This window comes from Macaca mulatta, chromosome 9, assembly GCF_049350105.2.
Source record: "Macaca mulatta isolate MMU2019108-1 chromosome 9, T2T-MMU8v2.0, whole genome shotgun sequence".
Lineage (NCBI taxonomy): Eukaryota > Metazoa > Chordata > Mammalia > Primates > Cercopithecidae > Macaca > Macaca mulatta.
In genome coordinates this window covers 80,618,535-80,639,774 of record NC_133414.1, presented here as the reverse complement: position 1 = coordinate 80,639,774, position 21,240 = coordinate 80,618,535, and the positions used below count along the sequence as shown (strand labels likewise).

Genomic DNA, 21,240 nt, shown 5'->3' with positions numbered 1-21,240 from the left:
TTTTTAACGTATTATATAATGTATCTAATATCTTTGATGATTTTAAAGTAATGATGAGCATAAATGATATTTTGAGATATCTGCAAACTAGCATAATAGGGTTTTTTTTTTTTCATTTCTATTGTTCGCAAAGTCCCAGGTCCTATAATACTGCTACATTTTGTTTCCTGTGTTCATAATGAAAAGAAATGCTATATTTTAATAGGAGATTAGTGAAAAGAAATTTGTATTTTATTTTCCCTATCCAAATTCGTGGACTCTGAATTCTCTTTATGGATGCTTTGGGGGTCCTTAGACTTGAGGTTAAGAATTTCTGCATTAAAAACTCTGTTTCCTTAACCTGTTCCTTCCCTAGGGGAATGGCAAAAGATGGTAGAAGGCCAGCCTCAGAAGTATCCTTGTGCCTGAAGGACTGACTATTCCAAGGGAAGTGAGGTAGACTAACTCCACTACATATATACTTTTTTTTTTTTTTTGAGATAGGGTCTCACTCTGTAGCCCAGGCTAGAGTGCAGTGGCATGATCTTGGCTCACTGTAACTTCCACCTCCTGGGTTCAAGCCATTCTTCTGCCTCAGCCTCCCAGGTAGTTGGGATTACAGGCATCTGCCACCACACTTGGCTAATTTTTTTTTTTTTATTTTTCAGTAGGGATGGGGTTTCACCATGTTGGCCAGGCTGATCTCAAACTCCTGACCTGAAGTGATCTGCCTACCTTGGCCTCCCAAAGTGCTAGGATTACAGGTGTGAGCCACTGTGCTGGGCCCATATATATAATTTTTTGGTTTTGGTTTTGTTTTTGAGACAGAGTCTTGCTCCATTGCCCAGGCAGGAGTGCAATGGTGTGATCTTGGCTCACTGCAGCCTCTACCTCCCAGGTTGAAACAGTTCTCGTGCCTCAGCCTCCCAAGCAGCTGAGATTACAGGCGCATGCCACCACTCCCGGCTAATTTTTGTGTTTTTAGTAGAGATGGGGTTTCGCCATTTTGGCGAGGCTGGTCTTGAACTTCTCGCCTCAAGTGACCTGCCTACCTCGGCCTCCCAAAGTGCTAGAATTACAGGTGTGAGCCACCACACCCAGCCTATTTCTTTTTTTAAAAAAAGTCGGCCGGGCGCGGTGGCTCAAGCCTGTAATCCCAGCACTTTGGGAGGCCGAGACGGGCGGATCACGAGGCCAGGAGATCAAGACCATCCTGGCTAACACGGTGAAACCCCGTCTCTATTAAAAAATACAAAAAATTAGCCGGGCGTGGTGGCGGGCGCCTGTAGTCCCAGCTACTCGGGAGGCTGAGGCAGGAGAATGGCGTGAACCCAGGAGGCGGAGCTTGCAGTGAGCTGAGATCCGGCCACTGCACTCCAGCCTGGGCGACAGAGCGAGACTCCGTCTCAAAAAAAAAAAAAAAAAAAAAAAAAGGTCTCTGGAAGAGCATAGTATTTTCAAAGCACTATATGTTTCTGATCCATCTTTGTCTATTATCTCAGAAATCTCACCATGGCTTAGCTGATTGCCCCTTACTCAAAGGCCCACATCATATTGTTGACCTGCTAGGGCTCGCAGTAATACTTGAAGGCTGGGATCCCAGGAGGATCCATTTCCAACTTACTCACATGGTTGTCGGCAGGATTCAGTTCCTCACAGGCTTTTTGATGGAGGGCCTCAGACTGTTGACCTCTCTCATTTCCTTTCCATATGGGCCTCTCCATAGGGTGGCTCACAACATGGCAGTTGGCTTCTTTAAGAAGGAGCAGTCAATTGGCTGGGCGCAGTGGCTCATGCCTGTAATCCCAGCACTTTGGGAGGCCAAGGCGGGTGGATCACAAGGTCAGGAGATCGAGACCATCCTGGCTAACACGGTGAGACCCCATCTTCTACTAAAAATACAAAAAATTAGCCGGGTGTGGTGGCGGGCACCTGTAGTCCCAGCTACTGGGGAGGCTGAGGCAGGAGAATGGCAGTAACCTGGAAGGCGGAGCGTGCAGTGAGCCGAGACTGCGCCACTGCACTCCATCCTGGGCAACAGAGTAAGACTCTGTCTCAAAAAAAAAAAGCAGGCAATAGATAGCACCCAAAATGGAAACCAAGGGTTTTGTTAACTAATCTTGGAAATGACTTTCCATCACTTCTGTGATAGTCTAGTTGTTAGAAGCACATCACTAAAACCAGCCTGTACTCAAGGGGAAGAGATTACAGAGCATGAATACCCAGAAGCAGAGATCATTGGGGGTTGATTTTAGCAGCTACCTGCTGCACTACATAAGGTCAATATCATTGTGAATAATTAATTGGTAATCCAACTCCACTATTTGGTTGGTAAGTATTGACTTTAAAACTATGCAATTTACTTTAATTGGAGGTCTTATATCATTGTTTGCTTCTCTTTTTCTTTATTTTCCAGAATAACCTGGGTATCTTGTGGTCTGAAAGAGAAGAAATTGAAACTGCACAGGCTTACCTAGAGTCATCAGAAGCCCTATATACTCAGTATATGAAGGAGGTATGTTACATGTCAGATAATTTTTAAGTTTTGATTGAAACTAGTCAAGAATTGATAGTAAGAATCCTTCATTCGTAATATTGGTGTGACTCTTCACTGTGCCCAGGAACTTCTCTATAGAGCTATCTGGGAAGTCACCTAATAGCTGAAATTATTGCATATTAAAGACTTCAGGGTTTTAAAAAAATAATTCTTGGATAGGACATAATGGCAACCTAGTCTAAATACCATTATAAAGGAAATACTATTCTAATGTTATCCTAAAATACTATTTGCATGTTTTTGTATTTATAATTTAAATATTTTATTTTGGTTTTCCATGAAAATAGCATTACTTGAAGGAAACAAGAACTACTTTAACAAAACATCTGAAATCTTTGAAGCAATGGTTCTCAAGTGTTAGCACCCATCAAAATCTGGAGAGCTCGTGAAAGCAGAGCAGACTGAGCATCCAGGCTCTGATTTAATAGTTCTGGGGTGGGGTCTAGGAATTTGCTTTTTTTTTTTTTTTTTTTGACATGGAGTCTTGCTCTGTCACCCAGGCTGGAGTGCAGTGGTAGGATCTTGGCTCACTGCAAGCTCTGTCTCCCGGGTTCACGCCATTCTCCTGCCTCAGCCTCCTGAGTAGCTGGGACTACAGGCGCCCGCCACCACGCCCCGCTAATTTTTTGTATTTTTAGTAGAGACGGGTTTTCACCCTGTTAGCCAGGATGGTCGCGATTTCCTGACCTTGTGATCCGCCCACCTCGGCCTCCCAAAGTGCTGGGATTACAGGCGTGAGCCACCGCCCCAGCCGGAATTTGCATTTTTAACAAGGTCCTGCCTGGGTGATATTTATACTGCTGGTCTAAGTACTATACTGTACTTTGAGAACCACTGCTTCAGGGCAATGGTTTTTCAATGATTTTTTTTTTTTTAAGCCCGTGAAACCCTTCTGAAAATGCAGCATATAAAAATTGATTGAGTTACTCTGGTTAGGCAGGTTAGAAGGACCCAGAGCCCAATCTACTACAGATTCTTCCTCCTCCCCACTGCAGTAGTACAAAAGAGATGCTGTAGAACTTCTAGGGCTCTGGGGAGCCAACACTGAAGACTCTCACTTTAGGGTCACAGCCTGCAAAGGTGACAAGCCACTGTGTTACCATCTGTTTCCTTAATAAACTTGTTTTAATATGAAAGGGAAATTATCAGGCACAATATTTTCTTATGGATTACTATTTGTCACAGCTATCTGCTTTAAAAATCCATTAATAGGCCGGGCGCGGTGGCTCAAGCCTGTAATCCCAGCACTTTGGGAGGCCGAGACGGGCGGATCATGAGGTCAGGAGATCGAGACCATCCTGGCTGACACAGTGAAACCCCGTCTCTACTAAAAAATACAAAAAAACTAGCCGGGCGAGGTGGCGGGCGCCTGTAGTCCCAGCTACTCGGGAGGCTGAGGCAGGAGAATGGCGTGAACCCGGGAGGCGGAGCTTGCAGTGAGCCAAGATCACGCCACTGCATTCCAGCCTGGGCGGCAGAGCGAGACTCTGTCTCCAAAAAAAAAAAAAAAAAATCCATTAATACGGCTGGGCATGGTGGCTCATGCCTGTAATCCCAGCATTTTGGGAGGCCGAGGCAAGTGGATGACTTGAGGTCAGGAGTTCAAGACCAGCTTGGGCAACATGGTGAAACCCCATCTCTACTAAAAATACAAAATAGCGGGCGTGGTGGCACATTCCTATAGTCCCAGCTACTCCGGAGACTGAGGCAGGAGAATCGCTTGAACCTGAGAGGCAGAGGCTGTGGTGAGCCGAGATCACACCACTGTACTCCGGCCTGGTCGACAGTGAGACCCTGTCTCAAAAAAAAAAAAAAAATCCATTAATAAAGTGCTTTTATAACATTAAAAAACTTGAAATAACATTAGATATCACATAAAAGAGACTAAACATACAAAATTATGTTTGCTAAATTCAGGCATCAGAATGCTTAACTACAAAAGAATATAAGAAGCTCGGTATGCCTGTAATCCCAGCACTTTGGGAGGCTGAGTCTGGAGGATCACTTGAGCCCAGAAGTTTGAGACCAGCCTGGGCAGCACAGCAAGGCCTTGTCACTATAAAAAATTTGCCAGATGTGGTAGCACACACCTGTAGTTTTAACTACTTGGGAGATTGAGGCAGGAGGGTCACCTGAGCCCAGGAGTTTGAGGTTGCAGTGAGCTATCATCGAACCACTGTACTCCAGCCGGGGTGACAGAGTAAGATTCTGACTTTATTTATTTATTTTTTTCTTTTTGATACGGAGTCTCGCTCGGTTGCCCAGGCTGGAGTGCAGTGGTGTGATCTCGGCTCACTACAACCTCCACCTCCTGAGTTCAAGTAATTCTCCTGCCTCAGCCTCCCAAGTAGTTGGGATTATAGGTGCCCGCCACCATTCCCGGCTAATTTTTTATTTTTTTGGAGACCAGGTTTCGCTGTGTTGCCAGGCTGGTCTTGAACTCCTGGACTCAAGTGATCCGCCCACCTCAGTCTCCCAAAGTGCTGGGATTACAGGCATAAGCCACCATGCCCAGCCTCGCACCTTGGCATTTTAACTTTCTTCCTGAAGTACTAACAAGAGCAGAGTGCCACAAGGCCAAATAGAGATGTTAGTCTCCCCTTTCTTGCTTTTAGGCTCACAGTCTTGTACGTGAAATTGTTAATTTAAAATGTAAAGGCTGAGGCCGGGCACGTGGCTCACACCTTTAATCCCAGCACTTTGGGAGGCCGAGGTGGGTGGATTGCTTGACCTAGAAGTTCAAGATTAGCCTGGGCCACACAGTGATACTCTTGTCTCTATAAAAACTAAACAAAAATTAGCTGGGTGTGGTGATGTGTGCTTGTGGTCCCAGCTACTTGGGGGGCTGAGGTGGGAGGATGGCTTGAGTCCAGCAGGTCAAAGCTGCAGTGAGCCAGGATCCTCTGCCACTGCACTCCAGCCCAGGCAACCAAATGAGACCCTGTCTCAAAAATAAATAAAATGTAAAAGCTGAGTGTGGTGACTTGCACTTATAATCCCAGCACTTTGGGAGGCTGAGGTAGGAAGATTGCTTGATGCCAAGAGTTCAAGACCAACATGAGCAACAAAGCAAGAACCCGTCTTTTCAAAGAAAAAAAAAAAGTTACTAAGCATCAATAGTATTTCATTAAAAATAGTATTTATATGGAAACATAACACATATAGTGAAATTCCTTGTGCTTAGTTGTACCTCTATTTCAGTTAAAAGAAGATACTTTTTTGACTGTTAATATTACTTATGAAGTGTGAAAGCCATAACAGTGAAGTATGTACATAAAATAATATATTGATTAGTTCCCCTCATCTAGACAGGGGTATGCTTGGTAAGCAGCCCTCGGCATTGTTGAGGAGTTCTCTGAAGAATTACTTATCTATTGTGTTTGCCTTGGGCCTTGCTTCCTGTCTTAGTTGTTTTTACTTTCTGTAAATCCTGGGAGCCCAAGTTGTGATGCTTTTAGTGTTCACATCCAGAATGTAAAATCATATTTTTATGAGAAGCATTGTTCCTTTTTGAGTTTAATGAATTCAGTTAAAAGCAAGAGTATGCTTCTAGATGGGACTATCCTCATAGAAGTAGAATGAGGCAGAGGTTAGGTAGTTCTGCTCTTTTGGAAGACGTAAGAGGGGGTTGTAAGTGATTTATAAATATTAACTCACTTAATCCTCATGAGATAGATACTGTTATTACTCTTATTTTATAGACGAAAAAATAGAAACACAAGAGATCAAGTGACTTGCCCAAGGCAATAAATAATAGAATCTGGTTTTAATGTCCCTGTATTGAAAGGGGGTAATATACTTTTCTTATTTTCTTGAGAAAAAAATATCAGAATAAATATTAAAATCTCTCATTTGATTTTTATTAGTGGCCAGTTTAGAATACTACTACTGTAGAAATATATACATTTTTCTTATTTGTTTTGCTTATGCAAGTTTTTAACAGAGCTCTTTTACCAGACAAAATTGCAATTTGACATACTTAAAGAGGGGTCAGGCACGGTGGCTCACACCTGTAATCCCAGCACTTTGGGAGGCCAAGGCAGGCAGATCAAGAGATCAAGACCATCCTGGCCAACATGGAGAAACCCCGTCTCTACTAAAAATACAAAAATTAGCGGGGGGTGGTGGCACATGTCTGAAATCCCAGCTACTCAGGAGGTTAAGGCAGGAGAATCACTTGAACCTGGGAGGCGGAGGTTGTAGTGAGCCGGGATGGCACCACTGTCCTCCAGCCTGGTGAAAGAGCGAGACTCCATCTCCAAAAAAAAAAAAAAAAAACTTAAAGAGGTTGGGCACAGTGGCTTATGCCTGTAGTTTCAGTACTTTGGGAGGCTGAGGCAGGAGGATCACTGGAGGCTAGGAGTTCAAGACCAGTCTGGGCAACAGAGCAAGACCCCCATCTCTAAATAAATAAATAAGAACTTAAAAAAAGAAAAAACAAAATACTTAAAGAATTATATATATCTAAAAGCAAATTGGTGAATTTTTTGCATATTTGCAGTTTAACTGCAACAACAGTAAAATTTTGTCAAATGTGAACTTACAGGGTATCTTTTATTTGTTTGACTCAGATTTTATGGTTAAGAAAATTACTTGTTGAGCCGGGTGCAGTGGCTCACGCCTATAATCCTAGCACTTTGGGAGGCCAAGGCAGGTGGATTGCTTGAGCCCAGGAGTTCAAGACCAGTCTGGGCAACATAGTGAAACCCTGTGTCTACAAAAAAATACAAAAATTAGCCAGGCCTGGTGTTGCACACCTGTAGTTCCAGCTACTCGGGAGGCTGAGGTAGGAGGATTGCTTGAGGTGGGAGGATCGGGAGACGGAGGTTACAGTGAGCCAAGATTGTGCCACTCCAATCCAGCCTGGTGACAGAAACTGTGTCTGAATAAATAAATACAAATTAAAAAAACGGAAAATTACTTCTTGAGTAACATAAAAATGAACTAGGAAAAAATGAAATGTATTTGGCTTGCAAAAGTTGATTTCTCCAGGTCTTCCAGAAGAGGGCACTTGGTGTTTACAGTTTAAAACTTTAAAGAGCTTTTGTTTTTCTTAATTGTAGGTTGGGTGTCCTCCTCTTGATCCTACTGAGCGTTTTCTTCCTGAAGAAGAGAAACTTACTGAACAAGAGAGATCAAAAAGGTGAGTAGGTATAGAAATCAGCCCTTGCAAATATTTCCGCATAGCATAGATAAGTGATTGTTCAAAAAGGCACTTATAAAGGTTACAGAATGGGGATTCTGACATGAGTAAAACCTCCATTTACCGCTTACGTGTTATGTGACCTTGTTCAAACCTGAGACTCAGTTTCCTTATCTGTCAAATACATACAATAAACAAATCCAACTCAAAGGGTTGGTGGGAGGATCAAAATAAATATGTGTGAAATTTACTTATAAAACATAAACCATGGGCGGGACACAGTGGCTCACGCCTATAATCCCAGCACTTTGGGAGGCTGAGGCGGGTGGATCACAAGGTCAGGAGTTCGAGACTGGCCTGACTATTACGGTGAAACCCCGTCTCAACCAAAAATAAAAAAATTAGCCCGGCACGGTGGCAGGCGTCTGTAGTTCCAGCTACTCGAGAGGCTGAGGCAGGAGAATTGCTTGAACCCAGGAGGTGGAGGTTGCAGTGAGCCGAGAGCACGACACTGTATTCCAGCCTGGGCAACAGAGTGAGACTCTGTCTCAGGAAAAAAAAAAGTAAACCATTACATAAATATTGGTTTATTTTTTCTTTACAGATTTGAAAAGGTTTATACTCATAACCTATATTACCTAGCTCAAGTCTACCAGCATCTGGAAATGTTTGAGAAGGCTGCTCACTATTGCCATAGTACACTAAAACGCCAGCTTGAGCATAATGCCTACCATCCTATAGAGTGGGCTATCAATGCTGCTACCTTGTCACAGTTTTACATCAATAAGGTAAGCATCTTGAAGTAGTTATCTAACAGAGTACCAATAGTGAGTATAAAAATAGAACCAGTAGTACCTTGAAAATACCATCTTTTAAAAACAGGTAGCTTGTATTTTATGATTTGCAACTGGACCCGAAAATGCAGCTCAGTTTGCCCGTGTACTAAAATTTTGTAGCTTTTTGTTGTATGAATTATTTTAAGTTTTAAAATACCAAGTTTTATCATTGTTTTACATGTTACCTAAGACCAATTCTTTTTTTTAACATAGGCACGCTATCTCAACTCATTTTAGTGAGGTATTACCTTAAATTACAGATTTTATCTTGTAGATATATCTTTATCTTTATGTAATGGTAATCTCATAACTCTGAGAATTTGACTGAGGAAGTTGACTGTTAAATGTGGGCTTTGATAAAAGCATGTGATGCATTTCAGTTATTTTTCAGAATTAACTCTGTAATAATTTTTTAATGTTGGAAATATGTCTGCTGAGTTCCAAAGTTCTAGGTCTTTATGACATACTTCTTTTGGATTGTTAAACAGGGACAATGTTTTTGAGCTTCTTAATTGTTTATCAGAATTTCTCATAAAAATTTTAAAAAGCATTGCTCACATCATGTTGATGTACCCTTAATTGACCCATTTATTCCTTTAATCCCTAAGAGTTTTTAATGCTAAAATAATTTTACACTACCTTTTCTAACCAGATTTTCCTATTAATCCTTAATAAGACATTTCGGCAATATAAATTACTTTTATTTATATTTCTAATTCGCAAGCCTCTCTGAAATTTTGGTAATTCTCTGCTTATCAGAGTTCCTTCTTTCATCTCTCTGGTAACCTGCTGCCTTATTCTTGGGCCTTTATCCTTTTTGAGCATTTCGTTAGCGTTGATTCTGTAAATGCGCCCTATGATTAAAGTATTGTCCCACAGAATTTCATTCAGAAAAGCTATTAGCAGGAGAGAAAGGGCTGTGGTGACTGCAGCATCGCTTCTAGGACTTTGGTCTAAGATCAAGTGTGTAAGTAACGCTACTGCATATATCAGAGCATTCAGTTAACTAATTCTCATGAATCCATTTCATTGTCCTCATCCAAAGTGTTATCCAGTGCCTCTGCTTGTGACATCTTTTTTACAGCTGTTGGAGGCCCCTTGTTCATTCTGTTTAGCAACTTTAAAATTATGTATTCACTATGACTTTAATTAATACTTAAAACTCCATGGATATTGGCAGTACTAAGATATCTAGATATTAAAGTGTGATTTAAAATTTAAAGTTGTTAAGCATTACTTATGTGGAGCATGCAGTAATTTTCATGAGACTTCCCACACCCTGCACTTTTATTTTTTGCCAAAATCTTTTTTAAGTTTTTGTTAAAACCAACTAAGTCGTATTGCAAAAAGAGGGATTTGAACCATGTTTTAAAAAATGCAATTGTCATTTATATCATTGTCATCTTCATCTGATTCCAATGATGAGGTTTTGCTACGTGGTGAATCCCTACCTGGCAGCTGCTAAAGTCCCACATTTACCAGCCACCTAGAGGGCATAAGATACTCACTGTTCTAGCAGCGATTGCTCACAGGGAGCCAATCTGGACAAAGCTGAAATGATGATAATGGTTAAGGGATTGGATTATAGAGAGATAATTAAAGTTTCATTATATAAACTCTGACTTTCTTTTGGCTTTTAAGATTTAACACATTTTTATCTATAGATGTTGCTGGGCCAATACTTGACATGCCCAGCTATTCTCAAGATGGCTTCTGAATTTGCCATAATGGAAAGATACATGTAATGCTGCGATTTTAAAGTTATAGCCAACCATTTAAAGCCTTTCAGGTATTACTATAATTAAGTAGACATTCTATTTAATGAGGGTGGCTTCCAACTAAAAGTTGGACTTTAACTTTGAACTTCTGCTGGGTGGTCCTTTGACTTACATGACAAATACAAAATGTTTCTATTAATAAGGAGATCTTCTCTAATTGTTTGAGAAGTTTGCCATGCCCAGAATTGAATTATGAAGTCTTTAAGAGTGTTGGTAAAGCAGTTCCATAAAGTTCATCTGTAGAAATCTGTTGACTTCAAAATTTGGTGGGAAGCCTTATTGTATGTAAATTTCAAAGATTTTAGAACACAGAAGTCTCTCCTTATCCAAATTTATCCTAATTGCCTGTGTATAGTAGGATGTAAAAGGGCTCTATAAACCTAATAAAAATTAAATCTTCAGACTGGGCAAGGTGGCTTACATTTATAACCCCAGCACTCTGGGAGGCCAAGGTGGGAGCATTGCTTGAGGCCAGGAGTTGGAGACTTGTCTAGGCAACATAGAGGAACCCCAGAATTAGGCTTGGTGGCATGTGCCTATAGTCCAGCTACTCAGGAAGCTAAAGGTGGGAGGATCCCTTACGCCCAGGAGGTTGAGGCTGCAGCGAACTATGATTGTGCCACTGCACTCCAGCCTTGGGCTAGAGTGAGACCCCTATCTCGTAAGGAAAAAAAAAATTCAGTCCTGACACAATGTAAATAGTCTAAGAATTTATTGTGCGTGGGAGTTTGGCTATTTAGACTGAACCTAAAGGGCTTTTTGAGACAGTTTAAGTCTAGGATGACAGCCATTCCTGTATATCTATTGATTAAATAAGGAGAGCTAACTTTCAATTGGCAGTTGTCTTTCAACCCAAGTGGATTATTATTAAGAGTTTGGGGGCATTAATATTTTAACCATTGAGGTTACATTTTAACCAGATAATATGATAATATATCTTTTATACCTTCTGAACGATCTGCAACTCTATAGGGCCTCCTTTGTAGTATTTTTATCTGATTTTATACCTTTTCCCATATTAAAAGAAATTATGCAAGTATCAGTTGCAAATAAAGCTGTATGATAGTCACATTCACTGTTGTTTATTTCCCCAATAGCTATGCTTTATGGAGGCCAGGCACTGTTTATCAGCTGCTAATGTCATTTTTGGTCAAACTGGAAAGATCTCAGCCACAGAAGACAGTAAGTTTACCTTTGCATGTTTTACATAGCTTTTAAAAAAGTATTTTATTTTGAAATTATTTTAAACTTTTGAAAAGTTGCAAGATCAGAAGAGCTATCATATGCCCTTCTCCTAAATGCACCAATTTTTAGTATTTTCTTCGCTTGGAATCAAATTTTATTTTTCTCTCTGAACCACTAGAGAGGTTACATACATTAGGCTCCTTTACCCTTTCATACTTCAATATATATTTCCTAAGAAGAATATCTTCTTACATAATCATAGATCATTTATCAAATTCAAGAAATGTAACATTGGCTAGGCATGATGGCCCACGCCTGTAATGCTAGATTTTGGGAGGCCAAGATGGGAGGGGCCAGGAGTTCAAGACCAGCCTGATCAACATAGTGAGACCCTACCTCTATGTTTTTAAAGAAATTAAAAAAACAGGCCGGGCGCGGTGGCTCAAGCCTGTAATCCCAGCACTTTGGGAGGCCGAGACGGGCGGATCACGAGGTCAGGAGATCGAGACCATCCTGGCTAACACGGTGAAACCCCGTCTCTACTAAAATACAAAAAAAATTAGCCGGGCGAGGTGGCGGGCGCCTGTAGTCCCAGCTACTCGGGAGGCTGAGGCAGGAGAATGGCGTGAACCCGGGAGGCGGGGCTTGCAGTGAGCTGAGATCCAGCCACTGCACTCCAGCCTGGGCAACAGAGCCAGACTCCCTCTCAAAAAAAAAAAAAAAAAAACAAAAGTAACATTGATACAATTCTTTTGTCTACACTGCATATTTCTGTTTCATCAGTTGTTGCCATAATATTCCTTCTAGCATTTGTTTGCCAGTACTGGATTATACAGTTCAAGATTGCATATTGCATTCAGTTGTCACATCTCTAGGCATTTTTCATCCAGAATTGTTCCTCAGCCTTTCTTTCCCTTTCATCACTTAACATTTTTGAAGAATATAGGCCAGTTATTTCAGAGAATTACTGCCAACTGGGGTTTGTGTGATGTTTCCTTACGCCACCATTCACATGATATATTTTTGGTTGGAATACTACATGCATAAACGATGTAGCCAAATATCCATCTTTTTAAGTATAATGTTTCATTTTGTCTTAGAAAATCATAGTTAACGTGTATCTTTGAGCCATTTAACAGGTTTTGTAGTAAGTTCATCTTTTTTTTTTTTTTTTTTTTTTTTTTGAGACGGAGTCTCGCTCTGTCGCCGGGCTGGAGTTCAGTGGCCGGACCTCAGCTCACTGCAAGCTCCGCCTCCCGGGTTCCCGCCATTCTCCTGCCTCAGCTTCCCTAGTAGCTGGGACCACAGGCGCCCGCCACCTCGCCCGGCTAGTTTTTTGTATTTTTAGTAGAGACGGGGTTTCACCGTATTAGCCAGGATGGTCTCGATCTCCTGACCTCGTGATCCGCCCGTCTCGGCCTCCCAAAGTGCTGGGATTACAGGCTTGAGCCACTGCGCCCGGCCTCATTTTCTTTAAAAATAGTTTATTTTGAAAAATAGTTTGATTCTATAACTCACAGTTGAACAGTTTCCAACCTTCTTACGATGTTTTAGATTTTGAAACATCATGTCTTCCTTACAAATGGACATTCTAATTGTGGATCTGAAAAGTGCAGAGACTCTTAAGAGTTAAAGGAATGCACATTATCAAAGTAAATAGTTGCTTTCTCCCCTAATATATATTAGCTACATTGAATTAATTATAGATTAGTTGAAGTCTAAGAGGCACTTGTCTTAAAAAATGAACAAAAACTAAATTGCCGAGATATTATTTAATACTATACTTTATTTAAAATAATACCGTGAGATATTATTTTTTTACTCTTCAAAATAGCTGAAAAAATGACAGTGTCCAGTGTTTTCAAAATGTTCTTATTGAGCATTCTCGTATATTGTTGGTTGGCGTATTTGTTGAAAATAATTTGGCTATATGTTGTGAATTACTTAAAATTGTGTAAACTCTTCTACTCAGTAAATTCCACTTCTAGGAACCTGCCCTAAGGAAGTAATCCAAAATCCAGGCAGATTTTTGCACAAATATATTCATGTTTCGAGTGTAAAAATATGTGTGTGTGTGTATAAACTTTCTAAACCTTTGTGTTGAGGGCTGACTTTCAGTAGATTGCAGCAAGAAAGCTGCCCTGCTGTGTATGACACTCTGACCCAGAAGCAGGTCATCTGAATAGTTTAGCACCAGGTTCTCCACAACCATGTGTTGTGTGACATAGAGGTTTTTGTGATAGTACAGAAATGGAAACAACAAATTCCAGGTTCGAATTGGAAGAATGGCTAAATAATGGAATATCTATTTAATTGTATATAATGGTGTACTTAAAAATGAAGCTAAGAGTTGATAATGATATGAGTAAAGTGTTTGTGGTATGAGAAAGAAATATGCAAAAATAATAGTGAGTGCTTCTGGATAGTAGGATTTGGAGTGGATCTTTCTTCCCTTTTCCCCGAGCCCCCTGCTTCAGTAAAGATCTGTTACTTTTGTAGTCAGGAAAAAGTGATATAAAAAAATTACAGTACCCAGTGAAAATTACAGTTGTGACCATTAATTTAAACAAATCACATGTATATTTTAGCTCCTGAAGCTGAAGGAGAGGTGCCAGAGCTTTATCATCAAAGAAAGGGGGAAATAGCAAGGTGCTGGATCAAATACTGTTTGACTCTCATGCAGAATGCCCAACTCTCCATGCAGGTAATGCAGTCGGAAGTTGCCTTTTTGTTTCTTAAATGAGGACATTGTAAGTAAAAACTCATAGTGGGGACTGTGCTCATTGGGGTCACATTGTGTTTAATATGAAAGGCGTGTAGAATGTTTTCATAAATATTTCTTTCTTGGTTTTAAATCGTACTCATCAAATTGATTGAATCCAGGAGGCAGAGGCTGCAGTGAGCCAAGAGTGGACCACTGCATTCCAGCCTGGGCAACAGAGCAAGACTCCATCTCAAATAAATAAATAAATAAATAAATAAATAAATAAAATCTTACTTATCATTCAAGGCCTATCTTAAATACTACATCTTCCTTGAAGACTTCTCTTTGGTTAGACTATAAGCTTCTTGAGAGCTGGGAACTATGTCATATTCTTTTTTTTTTTTTTTTTTTTTAAAGACAGGCTCTCGCTGTGTTGCCCAGGCTGGCGTGTGGTGATATGGTCATGGGTCACTGCAACCTTGATCTCCCCAGCTCACACAATCATCCCACCTCATCCTGGGAGTACAGGCATGTGCCACCATGTCCAGTTAATTTTTAAGTTATTTTGTAGATACTGGCTCTCATTATGTTGCCAAGGCTGGTCTTGAACTCTTGGGTTCAAGTGATCCTCCCGCCTTTGCCTCCCAAAGTGCTGGGATTACAGGTGTGAGCCACTGTGCCTGGCCTAACTAATCTTTTTTTTTTTTTGAGACGGAGTTTTGCCCAGGCTGGAGTGCTGGAGTACAGTGGTGTGATCGCAGCTGCAACCTCTGCATCCCAGGTTCAAAGGATTCTCCTGCCTCAGCCTCCCAGGTAGCTGGGATTACAGGTGCCTGCCACCATGCCTGGCTAATTTTTGACTTTTTAGTAGAGACGGAGTCTCACCATGTTGGCCAAGCTGGTCTCGAACTCCTGATCTCAAGTGATCCACCCATCTCGGCCTCCCAGAGTGCTGGGATTACAGGTGTGAGCCACCACACCTGGCCAAGGCCTTACTAATCTTTATATACTTCTCAGTGTTATCTTACACACAGCATGGACTTGATAAAATCTAAAAGGGTAGACTTTTAAGAAATAGCTCATGTAATAGTTCAAAAATAGAAGCAGAAGTGATGGCAGTGAAGAGCATGGGCTCTGGAAACACACTAGGTAGGTATGAACTCCAGCTCTGCTGCTTCGTAGCTATGTCTTTGTGGCAATTTACTTAATATATTTTTGCCTGTATTTCCTCACAAATAAGTTGGAGATAATAGTACTTAATACTGTTGTTATTAGAGTTAAATCAGTATATATTAAGGCCTCAGAAAAGTGCCTGAGACATACTAAGTCCTTAATAAATGTTAACTACCATCATCATTATTAATTTATACCCAATCCTAGTTTCTAACCACTAGGGAGGATAATAAAATTAATCATTTAGATGCAATATACTAATTGTAGATACATAGAAGCTTTCCTGGGGGAGTCATTGTGCTTTTGTTTTTTTATATGTGTGTATTAAAGTATGCTAATTTTTTTTTTTTTTACATGGGACTCTGCTTGATGAAAGTATAATAATCTTTAGTGGTTGTATTAGTCCATTCTCACACTGCTATAAAGAATTACTTGAGGCTAGGTGCAGCGCCTCATGCCTATAATCCCAGCACTTTGGGAGGCCAAGGTGGGTGGATCACTTGAGCTCATGAGTTTGAGACCAGCCTGGACAACATGTTGAAACCCTGTCTCTACCAAAAATACAAAAAATTAGCCAAGCATGGTGGTGTGCACCTGTAGTCCCAGCTACTGGGGAGGCTGAGGCAGGAGAATCACTTGAGCGCAGGAGGCAGAGGTTGCAGTGAGCCAACATTGCACCACTGTGCTCCAGCCTGGGTAACAGAGTGAGACCCTGTCTCAAAAAAAAAAAAACAGAAAAAGAACCACCTGAGACTGGGTAATTTATGAAGAAAAGAGGTTAATTGACTTACAGTTCCTCAGGCTTAACAGGAAGCATGACTGGGAGGCCTCAGGAAACTTAGAGTCATGGCAGAAGGTGAAAGGGAAGCAAGCGTGTCTTACTGTGGCAGAGCAGGAGAGAGAGAGAGCAAAGGGGGATATGCTACACACTTCAAAACCATCAGATCTCGTGAGAGAGCTCACTCACTACCACAAGAACAGCAAGCAGGAAATCTGCCCCCAATGATCCAGTCACTTCCCACCAGGTCCCTCCTCCAGTCTGACGTGAGATTTGGCCGGGGACACAAATCCATACTGTATCAGTGGTAAATAATGTAGAACCTTGTGAAACTACTAAACGAAAGAAAACTAAACAAACCTCAACACATCAGAAGCATAGATCTTGAAGAGATAAAGATCATTTTAGAGGTTAGAGGGTAAAGAGGAGGCATATTAAGGAAAGACAGGAAGTAGGGAGAAGAACTATGGGCTTTATGTCTAGAGAATTTGGAGCCAGGAAGAGCTGTCAAGTTTCTTCTGGTCAGGTAAGGAAAGCTGGAAAAGGAGGGTTGCAGGGGCTATTGGAGCAAAACAGTAGGCTAATTTAAGAAAGCATCCTAGAGAGAACATGTAGATAAACAAGCAGCCCAGGAAGGAAGGAAGTATACAAGATTTAGAGACTTATGATCTATGTTTGAAGTAATTGTGTCAAGCATAATGCACTATGATTTGACCCTTACCTTTCATTCAGTTGATGTTTCTAGTCTGGGAACTTAGAACTTCATCACTTGGTTAGTTTAAACTCACATATTTGCCATGCTACTAAATTACTCAGATTTTCCTTAAACCCAATTTTGTTTTTTGAGATGGGGTTTCTGTCACCCAGGCTGGTGTGCAGTGGCATGATCTCCACTCACTACATCCTCCACCTCCCCAGCTCAAGCGGTCCTCCCACATCAGCCTGCCACGTAACTGGGACCACAGGTGTGTGCCACTGTGCCCGGCTAATTCTTTGCATTTTTGTTAGGACGATGTTTTACCATGTTGCCCAGGCTGGTCTTGAACTCTTGAGCTCAAGCAATCCACCCATGTCAGCCTCCCAAAGTGCTAGGATTACAGGTGTGAGCCACTGCGCTCGGCCCTGACTTTCTTTTTTAACCGTAACTTCATCCTGTATCATCTGTGTATTTATCTGAAAGACCTTCTTCAGTTCAAGCTTTTTTTTTTTTTTAAGACGGAGTCTCGCTCTGTCACCCAGGCTGGAGTGCAGCGCAGTGGCGCGATGCGCAGTGGCGCGATCTCGGCTCACTGCAAACTCCGCCTCCCAGGTTCACACCATTCTTCTGCCTCAACCTCCCGATTAGCTGGGACTACAGGCTCCCGCCACCACACCCGGCTAATCTTTTTTGTATTTTTAGTAGAGATGGGGTTTCACCGTGTTAGCCAGGATGGTCTCGATCTCCTGACCTTTTGATCCGCCCACCTCGGCCTCTCAAAGTGCTGGGATTACAGGCGTGACCCACCGCGCCCAGCCCAGCTCAAGCTTTAAGACATACACATATTTATTCAATTAAGTATTTATGCCAAACCTGTGCTAGTCATTGGCCAAGGATACTATGATGGACAAAAATGAACCTAGCCTTTGACTTCATGTAAAAGTACAATTTTGCTAAGTTCCACAAAGGAGAGACACATGATATGAGAAGGCACAATAGGAGGAAATAACAAGCAAGCTCTGGGGATGAGTAAGTAGGAGTTACCTAGCCTGAAGAAAAGAAGGCACACCATGCCAAGGAGCTGAAGCAGCATGTTTAGAAGTTCTGTGGCGTAAGGGAGGATGATATCAGAAGGGATGGAGCAAAGGCTGTGAGGTTGGAGCTGAGGGAGAGGGAGTGTGATATAAGGTAAAGTTAGAGTTAGAAAGGGGCTGGAGCAATCAAGGCTTTGAAGCATTGTTGTCTTCATCTTCTGAGCATTTGGAAACCTTGAAGGGTTTGTGGAGAGATCACTAGTGAGACAGTGTCAAGTGAAAAGAAGAAAAGGGGCCAGGCGCGGTGGCTCAAGCCTGTAATCCCAGCACTTTGGGAGGCCGAGACGGGCGGATCACTAGGTCAGGAGATCAAGACCATCCTGGCTAACACGGTGAAACCCCGTCTCTACTAAAAAGTACAAAAAACTAGCCGGGCGAGGTGGCGGGCGCCTGTAGTCCCAGCTACTCGGGAGGCTGAGGCAGGAGAATGGCATAAACCCGGGAGGCGGAGCTTGCAGTGAGCTGAGATCCGGCCACTGCACTCCAGCCTGGGCGACAGAGCGAGACTACGTCTCAAAAAAAAAAAAAAAGAAAGAAAAGAAAAGAAGAAAAGGACTTGGGATCTGTTATTTAATTTTATTGGCCAAGAAGAGCTTACTCTTATTTCTTAACTACCTTAGTTATTCTTAGTTATTCCCCACCCCCAAGAGGTAGAGGAGAAAACTTTAACTAGGAAGGTAGATTTAACTTTGTTCATTTTGATGTCTTTAAGAGACCTAGAGCATTTCTCTTTGATATATTTCACTAAATAACTAATAGCATAAACATGGTAGCATTAATTTTAATGGCATCCTTGTGAAGTATTTTTGTGATGTAGATTACAGTCTGTTTGTTTGTTTGTTTGTTTCTTGAGATGGAGTCTTGCACTGTCACCCAGGCTGGAGTGCAGTGGCACGATCTCCACTCACTGCAACCTCCGCCTCCTGGGTTCAAGCGATTCTCCTGCCTCAGTCTCCCAAGTGACTGGGATTACAGGCCCCTGCCACCATGCCTAGTTAATTTTTGTATTTTTAGTAGAGACAGGGTTTCACTGTGTTGGCCAGGCTGGTCTTGAACTCCTGACCTTGTGATCCGCCCGCCTTGGCCTTCCAAAGTGCTGGGAGTAATGTATCACATGTATATAATGTTTCACAATTCTCAAAGTACTTCTACAGGTAGCATTTATCTTATTGGAAGGAGTAACTGTAAATGAATTTCAGTTCCTCAGAATAAATGATATGTAAGCAGCTTGTCTATTTAAATACTTTTTTTTTTTTTCACATTTCTTGAGTTTTTAATATAATTGGAAGAAAGAAAGAAGTTCTCAAAGGTGTTTAAGACTATGATACCCTTCTAAACCAGGCTGGAAAGTAAGAGACTTTTCTAAAAAAACTCTGAAGTTTGCTTTAATGTTATTTAACAGCAGGAGGTGAGTGTCCTACTTAACCATAATTTATTTATTTTTCTTCAGGACAACATAGGAGAGCTTGATCTTGATAAACAGTCTGAACTTAGAGCTTTAAGGAAAAAAGAACTAGATGAGGAGGAAAGCATTCGGAAAAAAGCTGTGCAGTTTGGAACCGGTGAGCTGTGTGATGCCATCTCTGCAGTAGAAGAGAAAGTGAGCTACTTGAGACCTTTAGATTTTGAAGAAGCCAGAGAACTTTTCTTATTGGGTCAGCACTATGTCTTTGAGGCAAAAGAGTTCTTTCAGATTGATGGTTATGTCACTGACCATATTGAAGTTGTCCAAGACCACAGTGCTCTGTTTAAGGTGCTTGCATTCTTTGAAACTGACATGGAGAGACGGTGCAAGATGCATAAACGCAGAATAGCCATGCTAGAGCCCCTAACTGTAGACCTGAATCCACAGTATTACCTGTTGGTCAACAGACAGATCCAGTTTGAAATTGCACATGCTTACTATGATATGATGGATTTGAAGGTTGCCATTGCTGACAGGCTAAGGGATCCCGATTCACACATTGTAAAAAAAATAAATAATCTTAATAAGTCAGCGTTGAAGTACTACCAGCTCTTCTTAGACTCCCTGAGAGACCCAAATAAAGTATTCCCTGAGCATATAGGGGAAGATGTTCTTCGCCCTGCCATGTTAGCTAAGTTTCGAGTTGCCCGTCTCTATGGTAAAATCATTACTGCAGATCCCAAGAAAGAGTTGGAAAATTTGGCAACATCATTGGAACATTACAAATTTATTGTTGATTACTGTGAAAAGCATCCTGAGGCTGCCCAAGAAATAGAAGTTGAGCTAGAACTTAGTAAAGAGATGGTTAGTCTTCTCCCAACAAAAATGGAGAGATTCAGAACCAAGATGGCCCTGACTTAATCCCTGTTTTTAAAAAAAGGAAATGTGCAATATTGAAGTGATCTTTTTCCCTAGTCAAACAGGCCCAATTCCATTGTGATATTTACCTTTACGGCCAGGTGAGTGCAGTTTGAGCTTGAGATACAGTCAACTGAGCGTTTGCTAGGATCCTAAGGAACATAAAGTTAATTAAAAACTTACACCTAATTATGTAAATTGCCTTGTTAAAGACATGTGATTTGTATTTTAGATGCTTGTTTCCTATTTAAATATAGACATTTCTACTCTCAGTTTCTAAATGTAGATTATTTGTTGGCTAGTACTTGATAGATTCCTTATAAGAAAAAATGCTGGGTAATGTACATGGTAGACAAACCTGTTACTATATTAAGATTGAAAAAGTAACTTCTCTAGTTACTCCTTCTAAAATATTTGATTTCCTAAATTCCCCCCACCCAAAATCTTTCCCTTTTGAAAATACTAAAAACTAAGTTATGTTATTATAAAGTATAAAATGGTTTGTCTTAATTATAGGAGAAAAAGGCCTTGTTGGAAATAAAATAAACTGACTTATTTCACTAATAAAAACTTCCATTTCCTCTTTTGTTTTCTTGCGAGCATTGGTTTTGTTTTTTGATACCTCAAAGATACTAGCTTATTTGAAGCTAGAGAAGAGTATTTCTTCAATAACATTGCATAGTTAGAAAACATTAAAATATCATTCATGGCTGAGTGTGGTGGCTCATGCCTGTAATCCCAGCACTTTGGGAGGCCGAGGTGGGAGGATCACTTGAGGCCAGGAGTTCGAGACCAGCCTGGGCAACAAAGTGAGACCCCATCTCTACAAAACATACAAAAATTAGCTGGGGCATTGTGCCACCTGTCTGTAATCCCAGCTACTTGGGAGGCTAAGGTGGGAGGATTGCTTGAGCCCAGGAGGCCAAGGCTGTAGTGAACCATAATTGCCACTACACTCCAGCCTGGGTGACAGTAAGACCCTGTCCCAAAATA

The 21,240-nt window shown here is 41.2% G+C and overlaps 1 protein-coding gene across 2 annotated transcripts in view; it reads left to right on the top strand.

Moving 5' to 3' along the window:
- KIFBP (kinesin family binding protein) overlaps positions 1-20,817 on the top strand; it is a 32,260-nt gene extending 11,443 nt beyond the window's left edge. The window contains exons 2-8 of one of the 2 annotated variants that reach the window (XM_077946678.1): positions 2,396-2,494; positions 7,600-7,679; positions 8,284-8,467; positions 11,391-11,475; positions 14,067-14,182; positions 14,894-14,995; positions 19,375-20,817. In XM_077946678.1, coding sequence (XP_077802804.1) covers positions 2,396-2,494; positions 7,600-7,679; positions 8,284-8,467; positions 11,391-11,475; positions 14,067-14,182; positions 14,894-14,995; positions 19,375-20,250 — 1,542 coding nt within the window. In that variant the 3' untranslated portion in view covers positions 20,251-20,817. The remainder of the gene's footprint in view (positions 1-2,395; positions 2,495-7,599; positions 7,680-8,283; positions 8,468-11,390; positions 11,476-14,066; positions 14,183-14,893; positions 14,996-19,374) is intronic. The other variant, XM_028826571.2, reaches the window with a different exon arrangement.
- The last annotated feature ends 423 nt before the right edge of the window (positions 20,818-21,240 follow it).